At 39.0% G+C, this 22,798-nt stretch overlaps 1 protein-coding gene across 1 annotated transcript in view; it reads right to left on the minus strand.

The window, feature by feature from the left end:
• Window positions 1–22,798, minus strand: part of SEPTIN10 (septin 10) — a 75,117-nt gene that overhangs the window by 21,666 nt on the left and 30,653 nt on the right. Inside the window, exons 3-7 of the mRNA XM_030921457.1 lie at window positions 20,611–20,728; window positions 20,015–20,210; window positions 11,435–11,621; window positions 3,476–3,637; window positions 1,103–1,199 (exon numbers count right to left, since the gene is read on the minus strand). Coding sequence (XP_030777317.1) covers window positions 1,103–1,199; window positions 3,476–3,637; window positions 11,435–11,621; window positions 20,015–20,210; window positions 20,611–20,728 — 760 coding nt within the window. The remainder of the gene's footprint in view (window positions 1–1,102; window positions 1,200–3,475; window positions 3,638–11,434; window positions 11,622–20,014; window positions 20,211–20,610; window positions 20,729–22,798) is intronic.

Raw genomic sequence — 22,798 nt, forward strand, 5'->3', positions numbered from 1 at the left:
GTTTAATTGCTACGATTATTTTATACAGGCAACCAAGGAAGAAACTCTTGCAGTATAAACCCTGTATCATAGGCAATGTGAATTAACAGACCAGGAGATTTACTTTAAATTTAGTAGCCAATGGACCACCAGGAAATAGCAAAAGAGACAGAACTTATTGTTAACCAACTGTTCTAGTTATTTCACACTAATATTTTGTTAGCAGTTTACAAACTATCCTGAAGACGTTTCACATAATGTTTAAAAAGAGTATGTAATATTAGTTCACTAAAACTTCAAAGTAGTAAATTCTACAAACTCAAGAATACTATCTATCCATGCTATAATTATCAAATTCTTTTTATACAACACATTTATGATCCTGTGTTAGACACTATTCCAAATTAGTGAACACACTTACATGATCCTTCTTCTATGTTTACGGTGACTAGAGGACTACAAATAAATATATGTTATTGTGACCAACACTCTTTAGTATAATTATTACTTTTATATTTTTTATAAAATTAAAAATGTTACATTTTCTCGATATTTTTCATTAATTACAAAATTTATCAATTAAGAAAAAAATCAGCATTTGGAAATCTATACTAGTAAAGGTTATCTATTCACCATTAATTAGCACTATAAGTAAATGAACCATACAGTACTACTTACTTACTCATTATAATGTCAGATAAATAATCTAAATGTCAAGTGGATTTAACTTTTTAAGTTGGCTGACTGGTTTATTCCGGAAATAGCTGGCAATACTTTTATCAGTAAAAATAAATAAATTTATAAGATGGTTAACCGTCCTCATAGTTAAGTGGTAATTAGTGATGTTTTATGTCTTAACACTAGTTTCTACATTCACATTTTGGTCAGAGTGCCCCACTGTTGTTTCCCACCTACTAACAGGGTACCACGGGGAGGTAATGTTTGTGTGGCATAATGAGAAGGGGGAGGCTCTACATGGCCTCCAGACTTTGGCTAAAATAGTACACAGCCAACTCCTCTGACAACCAATCACATCCAAACTAAGCATCACCCCAAAGAAGGCATGAAAGGCAGCTTTGAGATTACTAGATACATACTTCTATTCATCCTTTGTCTCATTTACCTTGTACAACACCCCAAGGGTACTGGCGAGCTTTGACCACCTTGTTTCCAACTTTCACCTCATCCATACTTCCCACAACAGCAAACGGCAACAGTCCCTGAAAAAGAATAACAAACACATCTCATACCAGTGTGATAACTGACTAGATAAAAGACATTTTATGTAAGAGAGAAGAGAATAATTTATTAAATAACAAACCTATTAAAATCAAATGGTCAGCTATGCCTCAGATTTTAAAACCTGCCAGTGAATATGTGCTAACTGTTCTACAAGAGTCATCTTGGCCGGGCGCGGTGGCTCACGCCTGTAATCCCAGCACTTTGGGAGGCCAAGGTGGGTGGATCACGAGGTCAGGAGATCGAGACCACAGTGAAACCCCATCTCTACCAAAAATACAAAAAATTAGCCGGGCGCGGTGGCCGACGTCTGTAGTCCCAGCTACTCGGGAGGCTGAGGCAGGAGAACGGCGTGAACCCGGGAGGCAGAGCTTGCAGTGATCCGAGATTGCACCACTGCACTCCAGCCTGGGCGACAGATCTAGACTCCGTCCCCCCGCCAAAAAAAAAAAAAAAGAGTCATCTTTGGGCCCCATAAAGAAAAGTATTTACATGCAAGGCATTATGCTATTGGGAATACACACAAACAAAGAAAATCTTATTTATTTATTTTTTTTTGAGACAGTCTTGCTCTGTCGCCCAAGCTGAAGTGCAGTGACATGATCTCAGCTCACTGCAGCCTCCGCCTCCTGGGTTTCAGTGATTCTCCTGCCTCAGCCTCCCAAGTAGCTGGGATTACAGTTGCCCGCCACAACACCCAGCTAATTTTTGTATTTTTAGTAGAGACGGGGTTTCACCATGTTGGCCAGGCTTGTCTCAAACTCCTGACCTCAGGTGATCCGCCTGTCTTGGGATTATAGGTGTGAGCCATCTATAATCCCAAAATGCTGGGATTATAGGTGTCAGCCACTACACCTGGCCGAAAAACAATCTTCCCCTAAAAGACAAAGATAATGTTGAGGAAATTACACATATACACACCCACAGTATACATACTGTATATGTGACTACACAATAGTGTATTCCTATTGTGTGTGTGTGTACAGTGTGTGTGTGTAGATATGATACTAATATAAAGTAGTATACAAAGTCCCAAATTAATGTCAATATAGTAAATGTCCTAGAAATTGAGAGGAGTGAGAGATCACTGGGAGCAGGAAGATAAAGCTAAGCCAGATCAAGAAGAACAAGATTTAGATGGATGAGCAAAGTGGGAAGAAATGGCTTAGAAAAGGAAAAGATTCTGAACAAAATGCAATAGCTAGGTTCAGGGGCAGGAGTAGACTGGTCTGTCTGAAGTTGAGGATTAATACAGGGGAAAAGTCTAATGTAAAAAGTATTAATTACTATGTTTAATATTTTTAAATTGACATAGTTTCTTAATGGTGGCTTTCTGAATATTCTAGGTGAGCACAAGAAATAAAATTAGATGTAAAGACAATTTAACATACAGGAATTAAGATCACCTCATTTACATTAGTCAGTTTTTTTATAGACTTAGTTTAGGTACATTAATATAAAAGTGGTATGAAAAATCAGAAAAGGAAAATAGAAGAAATGGAATGAACAATTATTCAAAGTCACTGGTAGGCGCTTAACAAAGGTGACATCATTTATCCCTCACAACCACCCTTAAGATGGGCAGTATTAACCTAACTCTGTAGATATGTTAAGTCTCAGGGAGGTTAATAACTCCAATGAACATATGGCCAAGCCTGTCGGATTTCAAAATCCATGATCCTACAAAACATAACCAGGTGTTTTAAAAATGTGTTAGCTTCAAGAAAGTAAAATAAAGAACCTAGTAACCTTCCATTGTATTAAACTACAAGTTACATGAATGTAATTTGGCACTATAAGAGAGGAGGAGCATAAATACTAGCTTTAAGAGGCCTCCTTAAAGATTTTAAGATTCTACAGCATGCAAAGAGAGGCTATAAAGTCTTCTCATGTTTATAAAGACAGGGTAGGAAGGTGTCATCTTTCTAAGGCAATTACATATGGTTCCACAAAAGGTATATCCCAGTCTCACAAATGTATCACTTTATTTTGGTGAAAGCAGGGTGAAAGAAAGAAAAATATGCTTAAAAATAAATTCTCCTTACACTTTTTCCAACTTAAAAAATAAAACAATTTCTCATACTGGACTTTTTGAAAATTCACCTTGTTTGAGGTCTTTTTGGAAGACACAAGTGAAAGTATATTAGTAGCAATATTACTAATATACTATATTAGTTACAGTATATTACTAATATACTATATGTTACAGTTTTATTTTCACATGGAAAACAGAATTAACATTCAATCAGGAGCTCACATTCATCGCAGCATTGTCCTTAGCGATAGTGTCATCATCCGTTGGGAACTGGTATATCTGGACGCCATTGCTGACCAATTCACTCATAAGCTTGATCTTAAACTCCTGTAATTCAGTTTTAGAAACCGTATCTGCTTTGGCAATCACAGGTATAATGTTTACCTATTAAGAATAAAGAAAAACAAAATCTTATTGAGGATTTTTTTTTAATCCTGTAGCTGTTTTTTCACTCAAAACCGTTCATTCTTTCCCTAAACCTAGATTGGAAGGCTGGCAAACTACGGTCCATCTCGCTGTTGATTTTTATACATAAAGATTTACAGGAACACTGCCATGCCCATTTGCTTGTGTACTGTCTACAGTCGCATTCACACTACAACAGCAGAGATGAGTTACTGCTGCCAGAAACCACAGAGCCTATGAAGCCCGGTGTATTCACAGCCTGGCCCTCTGCAGAAAACGCATGCCAACCCAGACCTAGATGGCCACTCTCCTGTATATATACACCCCTTACACGTTCATTCCTACAGATGCTGGCCACACAATCTTTTTTTTTTTTTGAGATGGAGTCTCGCTCTAATCCAGGCTGGTGTGCAGTGGTGCAATCTCAACTCACTGCAACCACTGCGTTCTGGGTTTAAGTGATTATCTTCCCTCAACCTCCCAAGTAGCAGGGATTCCAGGCACCTCAATCAATGCTTTCAGAAAGCAGAACTCTTGTAAGATTAATCTTTCATTTGAATTTAGGTTTAGAAATCTCACATTTTCTTTTAAAATCTTGCAATTTCATCATATACTTAAAAAGTAAAATGTGATAAAAGGTAAACTGAATTGGCTCCTTAAGTCACTAAGAATTTCTATTTTTTAATAATCTAAGCACTAAGTAACCAGGGTGATTGATCCCTCAGCAAAACTAAAAGACAGGTGAAGCTTCTCTTTCTGCCTCTTGTTTCAGGACTGACTCCATGCCTACCTGTGCCCCATTGTCACAGACTTACTTAGACAGCAGAGGAAGGAAACCGTACATACTAATACCAATTAAAAGTGTTCATGATGCAAAGGAATAACTTCCTCAATATTATTTAAAGTCCTATCACTGACAGAGGGGAAGAGATTTGGGATTGTGAAGACTGAGTAACTTGTAAATTTAGTTCTATAAGATTAATATCCCCACAAAAGACTGATAGCTCCACAAATTTGTGACTGGTGGTTAAGTTTTTTAGTTTGTTTTTCATCAAAAACCTCAGGCTAATCAGTCATATGTATCAAGAGAGTAAAACCACAATGTAATTTTCAGATTAAAAGTAAAAAATTGGCCAGGCATGGTGGCTCACGCCTGTAATTCCAGCACTTTGGGAGGCTGAGGCAGGTGGATCACCTGAGGTCGGGAGTTCGAGACCAGCCTGACCAACATGGACAAACCCCATCTCTACTAAAAATACAAAAAACTTAGGTGGGCATGGTGGTGCATGCCTGTAATCCCAGCTACTCGGTAGGCTGCAACAGGAGAATTGCTTGAACCTAGGAGGCAGAGGCTGCAGTGAGCTGAGATCACGTCATTGCATTCCACACTTCAGCCTGGGCAACAAGAGTGAAGAAAATGTGGCACATATACACCATGGAATACTATGCAGCCATAAAAAAGGATGAGTTCATGTCCTTTGTAGGGACACAGATGCAGCTGGAAACCATCATTCTCAGCAAACTATCACAAGAACGGAAAACCAAACACCGCATGTTCTCACTTATAGGTGGGAATCGATCAATGAGAACACCTGGACACAGGAAGGGGAACATCACACACTGGGGCCTGTTGTGGGGTGGGGGAGCGGGGAGGGATAGCATTAGGAGATACACTTAATGCAAATGACGAGTTAATGGGTGCAGCACACCAACATGCCACATGTATACATATGTAACAAACCTGCACGCTGTGCACATGTACCCTAGAACTTAAAGTATAATAAAAAATCAATTAAAAAGAGGAAAAAATTATAATTCCTATTCTATTCTTAATTTTTTTTTCTTCTCAAATTTCACATTGATGCCAAGTATATATCTGAATGTATCAGTCTTCCATATGCTCCAAAGGAGAGAAATGTTTTCTATCTATCTATGAAATTAATGGCAGAATACTTTCTAGCAATCCTAAGTAAACAACTCTCCTGTTAAATTAGTCAAAGTACATAAACATTTTGATGCCAGGTCCTTAGTTTCAATATTATATACTTAGGTATTCAACAAATTATGCCAAGTTAATAACTTAGAATTGCTTGCACAATAAACTGCAGTAGACTGAATACTAAACATCAATGTTTACATGACTATTAGAGGGAAGGAAAGTAACAGATATTGCCCAAAGAGGGTCACTTGCCACCAATGGCATAAGAGAAGATAACTTTCCATGTCAAGCAGTTGAGTGTTCTGATTTTGAGGAAAAGAAGACAACTATCCGGCGGCAGCCTGGGGAGTGGAGATGAGGTCAGCAAGCACACCTCTCATCTTTATGTAGTGCCCTTGTGTAAGTTAGAATTTCCCTTACACCCGCCAGCTGCCCCTACAAAAAATCTGTGTATTGCTATTTCCAATGGGCCAAATCAAGTAATTTAAGCATATCCTGGTTTTTCCTTTAAACTTATAACAAAGCTTAGGTGTTAACTTCCTGTCTAGTTTGTACAATAGAAAGATAAAGGCAGGATTTTGATAAGGGAGTCCCAATTTTAGAATTCGTCTCTCATCAACTGAATAAGGCAGAAATGAGTAGTGACAATCTTTAAATGAGTGCATGATACCCGTGACCTTTACTGTTACCATAAAAGATTTCATATTGGTTTGAATGAAATAAGGTATTGGTCAAAAGGTAGTATTGTAAAGCTCATCAATGTCTTTACAGCTGCCCCCCTCATCATCTGTGGGTTCTGCATCCACAGATTCAACCGAGGATCAAAAATATTAGGGGAAAAATTTTTTTTAATGACAATATAATAAAAATAATACAAATTTAAAAATACAGTATAACAACTATTCACATAGCATTTACATTGTATTAGATTTGTTTTTTTCAAGATGGAGTCTAGCTGTCACCCAGGCTGGAGTGCTGTCACGTGATCTCGGCTCACTGCAACCTCCGCCTCCCAGGTTCAAATGATTCTCCTGCCTCAGCCTCCCCAGTAGCTGGGATTACAGGTGCCTGCTACCATGCCCAGCTTTTAGTATTTTAATTTATTTATTTATTTATTTATTTATTTATTTATTTATTTTTTGAGACGGAGTCTCACTCTGTCGCCCAGGCTGGAGTGCAGTGGGCAATCCCGGCTCACTGCAAGCTCCGCCTCCCAGGTTCATGCCATTCTCCTGCCTCAGCCTTCTGAGTGCTGGGACTACAGGCGCCCGCCACCTCGCCCTGCTAATTTTTTGTATTTTTAGTAGAGACGGGGTTTCACCGTGTTAGCCAGGATGGTCTCGATCTCCTGACCTCGTAATCCGCCTGCCTCGGCCTCCCAAAGTGCTGGGATTACAGGCGTGAGCCACCACGCCCGGCCAATTTTTTGTGTTTTTAATAGAGGCGGGGTTTCACTATGTTGGCCAGGCTGGTCTCGAACTCCTGACCTCATGATCCGCCCTCCTCAGCCTCCGAAAGTGCTGGGATTACAACCATGGGCCACCACACCTGGCCTGTAGTAGGTATTATAATGAGTAATCTAGAGATTATTTAAAGTATATGCAAGGATACAAGTAGGTTATATACAGTCATGTGCTACTTAACCATGGTGACATGGTTTGGATGTGTGTCTTCGCCCAAAATCTCATGTAAAATTGTAATCCCCAGTGTTGGCGGGGTCTGGTGAGAGGGGACTGGATCATGGGGACAGAGTTGCCCCTTGCTGTTCTTGTGGTAGTGAGCAAGTTCTCACGAGATCTGGTTGTTCAAAAGTGTGTAGCACCTCCCCCTGCTCTCTCTTCCTCCTTCTCAGGTCATATAAGACATGCCTGCTTTCCCTTCACCTTTCGCCACGGTTTTAAGTTTCCTGAGGCCTCCCCAGCCAGGCTTCTTGTATAGCCTAAGGAACTGTTAAGTCAATTAAACCTCTTTTCTTCATAAATTACCCAGTCTCAGATAGTTCTTTATAGTAATGCAAGAACAGACTAATATACACATGTTGACAGGAATGCGAATATGACCTTAGGTGATTATGATGTTGTGTGAACATCACAGAGTATACTCTCACAAACCTTGATGTTATAGCCTATGACACACCTAGGGTGTATGGTATGGCTCATTGTTTCTATACTAGAAGCCTGTATAGCATGTAACTACACTGGATACTGTAGACAACTATAATACAATGGTAAGTATGTGCATATGTAGGCAACTATAATACAATGGTATGTGTGTATCTAAACATACCTAAATACAGAAACATATAATACAGTACAGTAAAAATAAGGTATAATCTTATGGGACCACTATTCTATATATGGTCCCTTGCTGACTAAAATATAGTTTTGCACTGCAAGACTGTCCTACACTATTTTATATAAGGAATTTCAGCATCCTCAGGGTATTGAAATCAATCCCCCTTGGATACCAAGGGATGACTAGGAAGCATCTAGAATTAGTTATTACAAGAGTTTGCAGGTTGAACTGCTGGTTCAAGGTGGACTGCCTCTGAACAAGTGCTCATTAGCTCTTCCATTTATTCCTGAAAATCCACTAAGGGAATACATCAATATAAATTGCTAGAAGTACCATATGACCCAGCCATCCCATTACTGGGTATATACCCAAAGGATTATAAATCATGCTGCTATAAAGACACATGCACATGTATGTTTATTGCGGCACTCACTATTCACAATAGCAAAGACTTGGAATCAACCCAAATGTCCATCAGTGACAGCCTGGATTAAGAAAATGTGGCACATATACACCATGAAATACTATGCAGCCATAAAAAAGGATGAGTTTGTGTCCTTTGTAGGGACATGGATGCAGCTGGAAACCATCATTCTCAGCAAACTATCACAAGAACAGAAAACCAAACACCGCATGTTCTCACTCATAGGTGGGAACTGAACAATGAGATTACTTGGACTCGGGAAGGGGAACATCACATACCGGGGCCTATCATGGGGAGGGGGAAGGAGGGAGGGATTGCACTGGGAGTTATACCTAATGTAAATGATGAGTTGATGGGTGCAGCACACCAACATGGCACAAGTATACATATGTAACAAACCTGCACGTTATGCACATGTACCCTAGAACTTAAAGTATAATAATAATAATTAAATAAATAAAATTGCTCCTGGCTAACACTTCTTAAAGACTTCTGATGACTCAAAGGTGGGTGGGTTGGCCAGTACCTCGAATACCAATACATAAATATCCTCAATAAACTGTGCCTGTTAATTTTTAAATAAGTTTTAAATAACAATAAATAACAGAGGTCCTTCATATATGCCAGGCATTGTGCTAAATGCTTTGTAAGGTTCATCTCAGCTAATCTTCCCAAAAGTCTTAGAGTGAGCTCTCCCTAGCCCTTTTTTTTTGAGATGGAGTCTCGTTCTGTTGCCCAGGCTGGAGTGCAGTGTCGTGAATTCAGCTCATTGCAAGCTCCACCTCCCGGGTTCACCACATTCTTCTGCCTCAGCCACCCAAGTAGCTGGGACTACAGGCACACGCCACCACACCCTGTTGATTTTTTTTGTATTTTTAGTAGAGACAGGGTTTCACAGTGTTAGCCAGGATGGTCTCGATATCCTGACCTCGTGATTCGCCCGCCTCAGCCTCCCAAAGTGCTCGGATTACAAGCATGAACCACCGCGCCTGGCCTCTAGCCCTATTTTACACATGAAAAATTGAATCCGAGTTCATCTAGGGCCACAGAGCTGCTAAGTGGCGGGGCTGAAGCAGAATCCAGGCAGTTCAGCATGACGGCCATGTCCTAACCCCTCTTGACTGCCTGTTTTATACCCGGGGAGACCTCAGCTAACTTTTAAGACAATCTTCTGTTTTTTTTTTCAGATGGAGTTTCACTCTGTTGCCCAGGCTGGAGTGCAGTGGTGCAATCTCGGCTTACTACAACCTCCACCTCCCGGGTTCAAGCGATTCTCCTGCCTCAGTCTCCCGAGTAGCTAGGGCTACAGGCGTGTGCCATCATGCCTGGCTAATTTTTGTGTTTTTAGTAGAGACAGGGTTTCACTATGTTGGCCAGGCTGGTCTCGAATTCCTGACCTTGTGATCCGCCCGCCTTGGCCTCCCAAAGTGCTGGGATTACAGGCATGAGCCACCATGTCCGGCCCAACAACCTTCTTATGTAAAATAAGAGGCAGGTAGTTTTACAGGGTAGTTTACACTTTTATCATAAAAAATAAAGAATATATTTAAATCACCAAAGTTGGAAAAGATTAGATAATATATACTTACACAGTATACTAAAGCAAACTTCTATGGCAGATAGGCTCTTACTGAGCATGCCTATTTGCTAAACCCTCTATTTACATGGATCAATTTAATTAATTTTCATATCTGCCTCTTGAGGTAGTTCTTCTCCCTAGTTTTTATTTAAAAGTGGAAGACACTGAAAATCACTTAAGTTCACTGAGGCTCAGAGGGCTAAAGAAACTTGCAAGATCAGACAGCTAGTAAATGACAGAGCCAATATTTAGAGCCATCCTCCACTGACACCAGCTTCTATAAATCTTTATACAAACTACCTCACGTTGCTCCACTCTAGCTAAGACAAAACTGCACACTCTTGTTTTTATGTTCCTTTAACAAATATGAATTTCCATATAATCAGACTCAACTATGAAAACAACTGGTTAAACGGTTAGAACATCTGATCACACGTGATCAGGTGAACAGACTGTCATATAAGCTACATCAATTTCTGCTAAAACCAGGGGACCAAGTGATTAGTCAAAAGTAAATCGACTGATGTGCCAAAGCTTCACTAGGCAGGCCTTCAGGCTTTCCATACAGGTTTCTGCAGAGAAAGAAGCAGCATCCAGAACCTTGGATTTTGAATTCAACTTACACAGTTAGTAACCAGGATCATGAAAGCTTCATTTTGCATACCATTTGAGATTACGGAAAATTCTAATGTTTCTTTAATATAAGATTACTGTCTTTAGCCATCTTTTAAACAAATATAAAAATCTGAAGTGAGTTAGTTTATGAATTTTTCTATAGCTCCCCTAAATTTATATATAGCTCCTTGACTCGGAAATTCAAAAATAGGTTTTCTCAGTATGGTCCAAATTAAAATGTATTTTATGACAATATCTAATGAAACATTAGACCTTAATCCTTGTTAATGAAGTTCTTCTCACTTAATAGTTTCATAAAGTAAAATTAGTATCAACTAAATTCTGCATTAAAAATGTAGAGAATACCAATGTTCTTGGCATGCAATTTAAGCACTAAAAAGGGAACTACAATTTTATTGCAATATTCCTTCTTTGCATCTCATCTTCCAAATTGAATTTCTCTGAAAAAATAAGCTAGATGGAAATATAAAATGTTTTAAAGATTTCCAGGCACTGGGCATGGTGGCTCATGCCTGTAGTTCTAGCACTTGAAGAGACCAAGGAAGGAAAATCACTTAAGTCCAGGAGTTTGAGAGCAACTGGGCAACATTGCAAGACACCCAACTCTATATAAAAAAAAAATTTAAAAAGTTAGCTGGTGTGGTAGTACATGCCTACAGTCCCAGCTACCTGGGAGGCTGAGGCAGGAGGATCATTTGAGCCCACAAGTTTGAGGCTGCAGTAAGCCACGATCTCACAACTACCTCCAGTCTGGGTGACAGAGTGACTCTATGTCTAAAAAAAAAATAATTAAAAAAAGATGCACAGGATAAAAGTTACAATACATACCCATATTGTAAAAATATTTTAATAGTTCAAAATAAATATGAAAGTATGGTAAGTTGATTCCTTTCCTCAACCCACCTTGCTGTCAAGGTTCTTCATGGTTAAGAGATCAAGTGTCTTCAGAGAGTGGCCTGTTGGTGAAATGAAGTAGAGGCACACATGGATGCGAGAATCATGGTAGGTAAAGAGAGAACGCTTAATCTTCAGCTCTTCTTGGAGATAGGCCTCAAACTGAGCATCTATGTAGTCAACTATTGGTTGGTAGCTGAAAAATTATTTAAATGTTTAATACAACATTATTTGTGCTACCTTACGATATCTGTGCAACTCTTAGAAGGCTGAGGTCTATATTTTCATTGATTAATAAACAGTTAATATCTATGCTGAACAGATAACTGTAGTGATAAAAAAATGTGCAGAACATGCACAAAAGCTATACAAATGCTTCTCAACTTACAATGGTGTTACATCATGAAAAATCCATCACATAAGCTGAAAATATTAGCTGAAAGGCATTTAATATCCAAATAAACCTATCATAAAGTTGAGAAATCATTAAGTCAAACTATCCTAAATTCAGTATCATTTGTACTTCCAAAACCGTCAGGGTAATCTGTGCTTGAAACGGTATTGAATTTACATTGATTCATTCTCATAGTCACTCACACACTGAGTCCCTTTCTGACACAGCTTCCCACACTTACCAGACTGCTGAAAGAGGCTGGCAGCAGTCTAATTTGTAATCAAACTGGTACATGGCTTATTATTTACCTAATTGAGAAAATGCATAGGTATCAATACTCAAAAGATATTTAAGTCAAAGTCCATGACTCCTTGCCTCTTAGATTTACAGGGCACGAAAAGCGTAAGTAAAGAAGAAAGGCATACATCAGCTGAAAGTATCTAACTAGTAATGCTGGCATGTTCTTATTTTTATTTAATTATAAATAAAGGAAAGGCCAATTACATCCTCTGCTCAGATAACTCCTCCCTGGAAATGCAGTCTTCCTTCTGGCTGTCTCATGTTATTCAGCCTTCAAGATGCAAATCAAATCACAGTGCATGTGCAGAGCAGTGTGCTAATGCTGTTCCAAGAATAGTCTGTGAGCATTCCAAGTTCTGATATGTTAAACCACTGTCTTTGCAACTTACTTTTCTACTCTTAACTATTCTCATTAAACAAATCTGGGTTTCCAAGTGAAAATAACAGCAAACAGTTCCCATGTCAAATTCCCTGGAAACCTTTGTAATTATCCTTCTAGCCCTATAATGAACCAGTACCTTGAGCAGCTGAGGTACTTAATAAATGTGTACAGAATTAAATTCTTCTATAAAGTTGCCTGACCTAGTCCTTGAGGATCATCACTTCTTTTAAAATTATAGAATACACATTGTTCTCCCTATGCAAATGGTAAACAATGTGAGGACTGAGACAGTATCTTATACATCTGTGTTTTCCACTAGAACTAGCATAGGCTAGGCTCAGTGGCTCACATCTATAATCCCAATGGTTTGGGAGACCAAGGCAGGAGGATCACTTGAGGCCAGGAGTTCAAGAACAGCCTGAGCAACAACACAGCAAGACCCCCTAAAAAATTTTAAAAATCAGCCAGGCATTGTGAGGTGCCTATAGTCCTAGCTACTTGGGAGGCTGAGATGGGAGATCCCTTAAGCCCAGAAATTCAAAGCTGCAGTGAGCTGTGATTGTGCCACCAGCCTAGGTGACAAAGCAAGATTCTGTTTTAAATGAATGTTTTAAAAAAATTCATTTAAACACAGGGTCTCGCTGTGTTGCCCGGGCTGGTCTTGAACTCCTAGCCTGAAGCAATCATCCTGCCTTGGGCTCCTAAAGCACTGGGATGACAGGCATGAGCCACCACACCCGGCCTCAAAAAATGATATATGTTTTAATAAGTAAATAAATTAAATAAATAGCATAAAACCTTGAACATTACAAGAATTCAATTCATCATCAGAGTGATTATTATAACAACAGTAAGTGGTCCTTCGGAAAGTGGTCTAAATGTGACCCAATAGGATTCACTTCCCAAAACAATAAAATGGGAAAAATTAATATGTTAAGTATATATTTCAAATAAACAATCTAAAGAAGCTTTTATTAATGACCTGAAATAGGTCAGTAAGAGGACCTATTATATGACCTAAATAAATAACCATAAATATACCTCTATCTGAATGTTTTGTCTTATGCTATTCAAGAATGAAAACCGTAAAGATTTTCTGCTAAATAAATAATATGCCATTCTTTCATAATCTGGACAAAAAGATAAAAATATGAATCAGAGAGATTAAAAGACACAAGATATAATGAGAAGATCTAACATACATTTCATCAGTTTTCAAAGAAAAAAAAACAGAAAAAGGGGCAGAGGCAATATTTACAGAAGAAATGTCTGAGATTTTTTAAAAAGAACTGACGGACACTATTCAGAGTCAAGAACTCAAACATATCACAAGCAGGGTAAATTAGAAATTTAAAAAAACCCAGATACAGCATAGCAAAATTGGAGAACAATAAAAACAAAGATCTTAAAAGCACTGGAGGAAAAAAAGGAGAGGACCCTTAAGGGAGACTCCATAATAGCAAAGATAAAAGCCAGGAGAGCGTGGAATGGTATTTCCAATGGAAGAGAACTGGCAACCCAGAATTGTATATCCAACTAAAATTTCAAGTATGTGAGCAAAACAGAAATTTTTGGTTAATAAATGGTAATAAACATATACTGGTCATATAATAATACCTTGTGTAGTTAAAAAACAGAGAACTCGGCCAGGCATGGTTGCTCACTGTAATTCTAGCACTTTGGGAGGCCAAGGCTGGAAGATTACCTGAGGTCAGGAGTTCAAGACCAGCCTGGCCAACATGGTGAAACCCTGTCACTACAAAAATACAAAAATTAGCCAGGCATGATGGCGGGTGCCTGTAATCCCAGGTACTCAGGAGGCTGAGGCAGGAGAACTGCTGGAGTGCAGGAGGTAGAAGTTGCAGTGAGCCAAGATCGCTTCATTGTACTCTAGCCTGGGTGACAATGAGACTCCACCTCAAAATTAAAAAAAAAAAAAAAATAGAAAAAGAGAGAGAGAACTCGGTCAGGTAGTGGCTCACGCCTGCAATCTCAGCACTTTGGGAGGCCAAGGCAAGAAGATCGCTTGAGGCCAGGAGTTTGAAATCAGCCTGGCCAACATGGCAAAATCCCACCTCCACTAAAAATACAAAAATTAGCTGGTGGGGTGGCAGTCCCAGCTACACAGGAGGCTGAGGCTTAAGAATCACTTGAACCCAGGAGGGGGAGGCTACAGTAAGCCGAGATCGCACCACTGCACTTCAGCCTGGGTGATGGAGTGAGACTGTCTCAAAAAAAAATAAAATAAAAAGAGAGAGAGTTAATATATAATAGTAATCAGGAGAAGGGATTAACAAAATTTAACTGTTCTAAATTTAATTTCATTGTCTATTTGTATTATCAAGGAGAAGTATAAACACTCATCTTCAACCTTAAGTGAAAGATCATATGTGATAATGTGTAAGAGAACCACTATAAGCATAGAAATCAGGCAAGAAAGGAAAAATAAATATAGAACTGGCAGGACAAATGGGAAACACAAAAAAAGATGGTAGATTTAAACCTAAGTTTATCGGTAATTACATTAATTGTGAAGGAACTACACGATCAAATAAAGGGTAAGCATTTTCAGATTGGGCTTTAAAAGGACAATATACTCAATAAGAAACATGTCTAAAGCACAAGGGCACAGAAAGGTTCAAAGTAAAGGGACTGAAAAACTACACCAAACATACATAAGAAAGCTGCACACAACACAGACATGGAAGGAAGCATTACAAGAGAAAAAAGGTCACTACATAATAATAAAAGTGTCAATGCTTCAGGATAAAATAAAAATGGAATTAGAAATCTACTGAAGTTGGCTGGGCGCGGTGGCTCAAGCCTGTAATCCCAGCACTTTGGGAGGCCGAGACGGGTGGATCACGAGGTCAGGAGATCGAGACCATCCTGGTCTACAAGGTGAAACCCCGTCTCTACTAAAAAATACAAAAAACTAGCCGGGCGAGATGGCGGGCACCTGTAGTCCCAGCTACTAGGGAGGCTGAGGCGGGAGAATGGCGTAAACCCGGGAGGCGGAGCTTGCAGTGAGCCGAGATCGTGCCACTGCACTCCAGCCCAGGCGACAGAGCGAGACTCCGTCTCAAAAAAAAAAAAAAGAAATCTACTGAAGTTGTTGGCCGGGCGTGGTGACTCATGCCTGTAATCCCAGCACTTTGGGAGGCTGAGAAGGGTGGATCACCCGAGGTCAGGAGTTCGAGGCCAGCCTGGTCAACATGGTGAAACCCCGTCTCTACTAAAAATACAAAAATTAGCTGCGTGTGCTGGTGGGCACCTGTAATCCCAGGTACTTGGGAGGCTGAGGCAGGAGAATCGCTTGAACCCGGGAGGCGGTGGTTACAGTGAGCCAAGATCACGCCACTGCACTCTATCCTGAGCAACGGAGTGAGCCTCTACCTCAAAAAAGAAAAACACATCTGGAGAAAGCACCCAAGTTCCTGGCTAAAGATTGATATGTACATGCAGGACAGCAAAATACCCATGACCATGGCCATTTCCTATATTAGAGCTATGCTAGTGGTTACAACATGCTATACACTTCTGAAAATTCATTTTGAATGTACACTTAAAATCAGTAAAGTTAGGCCGGGAGAGGTGGCTCACGCCTGTAATCCCAGCACTTTGGGAGACCAAGGCAAGCAGATCACTTGAGGTTAGGAGTTTGAGACCAGCCTGACCAACATTGTGAAACCCTGTCTCTACTGTTTCAAAAATTAGCCAGGTATCATGGCGGGCACCTGTAATCCCAGCTGTTCGGGAGGCTGAGGCATGAGAATCACCTGAACCCGGGAGGTGGAAGTTGCAGTGAACTGAGATTGTGCCACTGCACTCTGGCCTAGGTGACAAAGCGAGACCCTGCCTCAAAAAAAAAAATCAGTAAAGTTTATTCTATGTAAAGTATACATTAATAAAGCTTATTTAAAAAGAACTAAACAAAGGTCTGGGGAAAAAAAGCCTATTTCAGAGCAATGGCTCCTCTGGAGGAAGAAACGGGACTGAACACACGGGAATGGCTAAAGTGTGTTCCAACTGATCTACACCATTTGATATTTTCACAGAATCATATTTATATATTGCTTTGGTAATTGATAGAATACAAACAATCCAACAAATAAGTTAATGAGAAAAAACAAGTTATAAAATGGGCAAAAGGAGAAAGCATTCCCCTTGAGAACTGAAACAAGATAAGGACGCCTGCGCTCACCACTCTTATTTCACACAGTACTTGAAGTCCTGGTCAGAGAAATCAGGCAAGAGACAGAAATAAAAGGCATCCAAATAGGAAAGAAAAAGGCAAATTATATCTTTGCAGACAATATAATTTCATGCCTAGAAAACTCCAAAGACTCCGCCAAATGGCTCCTGAACTGATAAACAACTTCAGTGAAGTTTCAAGATACAAAATCAATATACAAAAAATCAGCAGCATTTCTGTATATCAATAATGGTCAAGCTGAGAGCCAAATCAAGAATACAATGCCATGTACAACAGACACACACACACACACACACTCAGTCACTCACTCACGCAAAAGCCTAGGAATATATCTAACCAAGGAGGTGAAAGATATCTGCAAAGAGAACTACAAAACACTGCTAGAAGAAATCACAGATGACACCAACAAACTAAAAAACATTCCATGCTCATGGAATCAATATAGTTGGAAGAATCAATAGTTAAAATGGCCATACTGCCCAAAGCAATCTGCAGACTCGACGCTAATGCCGTTTTTTTTGTTTTGTTTTTGAGACAGGTATCACTCTGTCCACCCAGGCTGGAAGGGCAGTGGCATGATCACGGCTCACTGCAGCTTCGACTTCCCAGGCTCAGGTGATAGTCCCACTTCGGCCTCCCAAGTAGCTGGCAGTATAGGTGCCCACCAACATGCCTGTTAATTTTTTAAAATTTTTTGTAGAGACAAGGTCCCACCATGTTGCCCAGGCTAATATCAAGACTCCTGAGCCAGCGATCCTCTCCTTGACCTCCCAAAGTGCTAGGATTACAGGCATAAGGCACCACAACTGGCCTCAACGCTATTTCTATCAAACTACCAATGTCATTTTTCACAGAATTAGAAAAAACTATTCTAAAATTCATAATAGCCAAAGCAATACTAAGCAAAAGAACAAAGCCTGAGGAATCACATTACTTTACTTCAAACTATAAGGCTACAATAACCAAAACAGTATGGTTGTGGTACAAAAACAGAGAAATAGACCAATGGAAGAGAATAGAGAACCTAGAAATAAAGCCACACACCTACAGGCATCTGATCTTCAACAAAGCTGACAAAAATAAGCAATGGGGAAAGGACTCTCTATTCAATAAATGGTGCTAGGACAACTGGCTAGCCATATGCAGAAGAATGAAACTGGACCCCTACGTTTGACCATAAACAAAAATTAACTCAAGATGGATTAAAGACTTAAATGTAAGACCTCAAACAATAAGAATCCTGGGAGAAAACCTAGAAAACACCATGCGGGACATTGGCCTTGGAAAAGAATTTATGATTAAGTCCTCAAAAGCAAATGCAACAAAAACAAAAATTGTTGAGTGGGACCTAATTACACTAAAGAGCTTCTACATAGCAAAACAAACCATCATCAGAGTAAACACACAACCTACACAATGGGAGAAAATTTTTACAAACTATACATCCACCTATAGTCTAGCAGCCAGAATCTGTAAGAAACTAACAATTAAACAAGGAAAAAACAACCCCATTAAAAAGTGGCCAAAAGACATGGACATACAAGCAGCAACAAACATGAAAAAATGCTCAACATAACTCATAAGAGAAATGCAAATCAAAACCACAATGAGATACCATCTTACAACAGTCAGAATGGCTATTATTAAAAAGTCAAAACATAACAGATACTGGCGAGACTGTAGAGAAAAGGAAATGCTTGTACCCTGTTGGTGGGAATGTAAATTAATGCAGCCACTGTGGAAAGCAGTTTGGAGTATTCTCAAAGAACTTAAAACAGAACGACGATTCGACCCAGCTATTCCAACTTAGAATATATCCAAAAGAAAATACATCGTTCTACCAAAAAGACACATGTACTTGTATGTTCATCATAGCTCTGTTCACAATAGCAAAGACATGGAATCAACCTAGCTGCCCATTAATGTGGACTGGATAAAGCAAATGTGGTACACACATACCATGGACTCCTACACAGACATTAAAAAAAACTAAAATCAAGTCTTTTGTAGCAACATGGATGAAGCTGGAGGCCGTTATCCTAAGCAAATTAACTCAGGAACAAAAAACCAAATACCATATGTTCTCACTTGTAAGTAAGTGGGATCTAAACATTGGGTACACATGGATATAAAGATGGCAACAACAGACACTGGGGACTACTAGAGTGGGAAGGAAGAAGTGGGGTAAAGGCTGAAAAATTAACTATTGGTACTATGCTCACTACCTGGGTAATTGGATCACTTGTACCCCAAACCTCAGCATCACACAATATACACATGTAACAAACCAGCAATTGTACCCCAAATCTAAACAAAAATTTGAAATTGCTTTTTAAAAGGAAAAAAAAAGATACTTATAAAAGTGGAAATAAGACTGGGAGCAGTTGCTCACGCCTGTAATCCCAGCACTTTGGGAGGCCGAGGCCGGTGGATTGCCTGAGGTCAGGAGTTCGAGACCAGCCTGGCCAACGTGGTGAAACCCCCGTCTCTACTAAAAACATAAAAAAATTAAGTGTGGTGCCAGGTGCCTGTAATCCCAGCTACTTGGAAGGCTGAGGCAGGATAATCCCTTGAACTGAGGAGGTGGAAGTTGTAGTGAGTTAAAATCACGCCACTGCACTCTAGACTGGGTGACAGAGCGAGACTCCTCAAAAAAAAAAAAAAAAAAAATTGAAATACATTTCAAAAAAGAAAATGAAACAAAAAGTTATTGCTTTACCAATCCTTTTCCCCCTTTTATAGTTTAAATTTGATACAGAATCTCTACTCAATCTTTATACGAGCTTAGGAGAAATATGAAAAGAAATAGAGACATTAGGTAAAATATAAACTAAAATTTCACTATCAAAACTTTCCTGCAATGATTAATAATTTAACTGGCTAATTTGATTAGAATTTTACAAAAAATTCACACATCAGGTATTTGGCCATTGTCTATAATTGTTCTTGTATGTCTTACATTTTTTTTCTTCAAGGAGATAAGCCCTGCCTGAAAATTAGTATAATTAATATACATTGAATTTGCATGTCAGGAAATAATTAAAGCTACTTTCACTGAAATGCATATTTTAATAAGGTGATTCAAATTATTCTAAAGAAATTAGACAAATGGATAGAAAAATGTCAATGTGCTAATAAGAACAAAATATTGCTTAATTATTTTATTGTTAAAAATCAGTGTATGGAAGGAAAGGTATGGATTACCATAGGAGAAGATCAAATCATAGTTCATAGGGCTATAAGGCAAATGTCTTGAAATAAGAAAAACTTGTTTTATTACAAGAAGAAAACACGTACCTCTCTTCTTTATTTATTTGGTCACCAAATCCCACTGTATTCACAATGGTCAATTTCAATCGAACATTACTTTCCTGGAGTTCATATGTCTGAGCTTTAAGTTTAACATTTGGACAAAAATGTGAGGATTCATAGTCTTCAAAATTCGTATTAAACAATGTGTCAATCAGTGTTGATTTTCCAATTCCAGTTTCCCCTGAAACACACAAAGGTACATCTTTATGGTTGTATGAATGGCTGAAAAGAAATATAACTGAAAATGCCTAGAGTGGTTTCAAAGATCTCAAGTATTTCAAAGGCCAGGGTACGCATGAAAGAAATACACACTATGGCTGGTCCCCCAAGCCATTAGCAGAGCACAGAGTAAGTGTGCCACGCTACTCAGGACTCTTGACGACAACACTGAAATGTTTATAGAACAAGCCAAAAGTTTAAAGCTAAGAAAAACAAAACTAACAGAATCTAAACAACTGAAGAGAATCCCTGGGATCATGATTTCAAATTGATAACATAAGCATTGTTCTGCCCATGACAAGAATGAAGTGAGTACAAGGAATATGAAGGAACAACTTAGAGGAAGATAAGGTGGCACGTACCCACACAGAGAATATTAAAGCAGAAACCTTGCTGAATGGATCTGTTCACCAGCTGATCAGGCAAACTCTCAAAACCAACATGGCCAGACATAGTCAAGGAACGAATGTTTTCTCTTTTCTGAAGGAAAATAAGAACAAAAACAACAGCAATAATAATAGTAATAAAAAACTTTGACTTAAATAGGATGTAGGCACACTTGAAAGGATAAATATATCCAATAAATGAAAAATTTTATAATCATTATACCTCATCTAAGATACAAGTGATTAAGTAAATTTTCAGGAAAAGAAACCTGTGTCCAGATCCTCAAAACACACATTTCTTATCCCTTTCATACAACGAGAGTCTAGCACTATGTGTAACATTAAAACATTCGATTTCCAAAATAGGAAAATATCCAACTATGGCATATTCACTTACAAAATAAAAAGTTAAAGTCCATTTGTTTATAAATTTTTAACAACTTAGAAAATTCTTACATTAAAATGTCAAGTGAAAAAAAAATACAAAACAAAAGTACAGATACAGGTTCAGCTCCTGGTAATGGCAGAGTAACTTAGGTCAAATTTACCCACCTACTGATATTACTATTACAAGCAACCCTTTTAAGTCACTAGAGTGCAACCAAAGGCAGACAGACACTGGACAGAATAAGACTAGAGGGAAGAAAACTTATCAGGTGAGATGAGTTTATCTAGCTTTTTCCCTGAAGACACTCCCTAGTCATTATGGCAAAAGGAAGACAGAGCTCAGGAGGGAAGTTATAGTCTTCATGGGTTAAGATGTCCATTGGAGATTGGGGCAAGCAGATTGGTTGGAAATTCAGGGAGAAAATTCTAGAAAGAAGGGAGTCCAAAATCTACAAACACACTGTACTCAAATCCATGGCTGATGGCCAAACTGCACACATACAGAGGGAATACAAAGATCCCAGAAGGGGGAAAATGGAAATTGGGAGGAGTTATGCAGAGTTTTCAAGTGCCATCTTGAGGAGATGAACAGAGCTTAAATTTTAAGCCTGTAAGTTAAAGGGTCTCCTGTAAACACCCTAGCCTTCTACTGAAACCCTAGGAGTAAGGTCCATAACTCAGCAATCAGAAAGCATAGCTGAAGCAGACGTGCCTTAACAAAGCCTTTAACAAGGCTCAACATGATCAATGTGATCAGTCAGCAATTTAATTACCTGTTAGAACAAAGTTCAACATTCTGCAGAAGAAAACAGAATCTAGCATCTCCATAGTATCTACTATACAATAAAAAATATTATGACAGGGAAAAAAACAGAAAAATGTGATTCATGGTCAAGAAATAAAGTCAACAGAAAGAGACCCACAATGAACCAGATGTTTAATTAGCAGGTAAGAACTTTAAATAATGACAACAAATATGCTAAAGAATCTACAGGAAAAAGATGGCTATCACGGGTGGCATGACAGGGAATTACAGAAAGATACGAAAGAGCTCGCAACAGCAAAAAGCAGCAGACAATTTCTAGAATGTAAAAATGCAACATCTGAAGTAAAAAATATATTTAGTACTAACAGCAGATCAAATAATGGAAGAGACATTTGTTCAATAGTTATTATCCAAGCTAAAAATCTCACAGAAAGAAAAAAGATAAAACCATGCCAGTCTTAAAAACTTGTGTGAGAGTATCAAATGGTCTAACATACCAGTAATTGGAATACAAGGAGAAAAGTTAGAGAAAGAGGAGAGAAGGTGAAAGTGTGGGGTAGGAGGGAGGGAAAAAACTATCTAAGTAATAGTGACTGAAAACTTTCTAATTTTCTAAACTTGAACTCAGAACAAGAATTTTAGCAAACTACAAAGAGGAAATATCCAAAGGAACCCACATCTAGGGACATCACAGCAAACTGCTAAAAAACAAAGATAATGAAAACTTTAGGCCCGGCGTGGTGGCTCATGCCTGTAATTCCGTCACTTTGGGAGGCTGAGGCAGGTGGATCATGAGGTCAGGAGATTGAGACCATCCTGGCTAACATGGTGAAACCCTGTCTCTACTAAAAATACAAAAAATTAGCCAGGTGTGGTGGCGGGCACCTGTAGTCTCAAGCTACTCAGAAGGCTGAGGCAGGAGAATCGCTTGAACCTGGGAGGTGGAGCTTGCAGTGAGCCGAGATTGCACTACTGCACTCCAGCCTGGGTGACAGAGCGAGACTCCATCTC

This window comes from Rhinopithecus roxellana, chromosome 17 (assembly GCF_007565055.1).
Source record: "Rhinopithecus roxellana isolate Shanxi Qingling chromosome 17, ASM756505v1, whole genome shotgun sequence".
Classification (NCBI taxonomy): Eukaryota; Metazoa; Chordata; class Mammalia; order Primates; family Cercopithecidae; genus Rhinopithecus; species Rhinopithecus roxellana.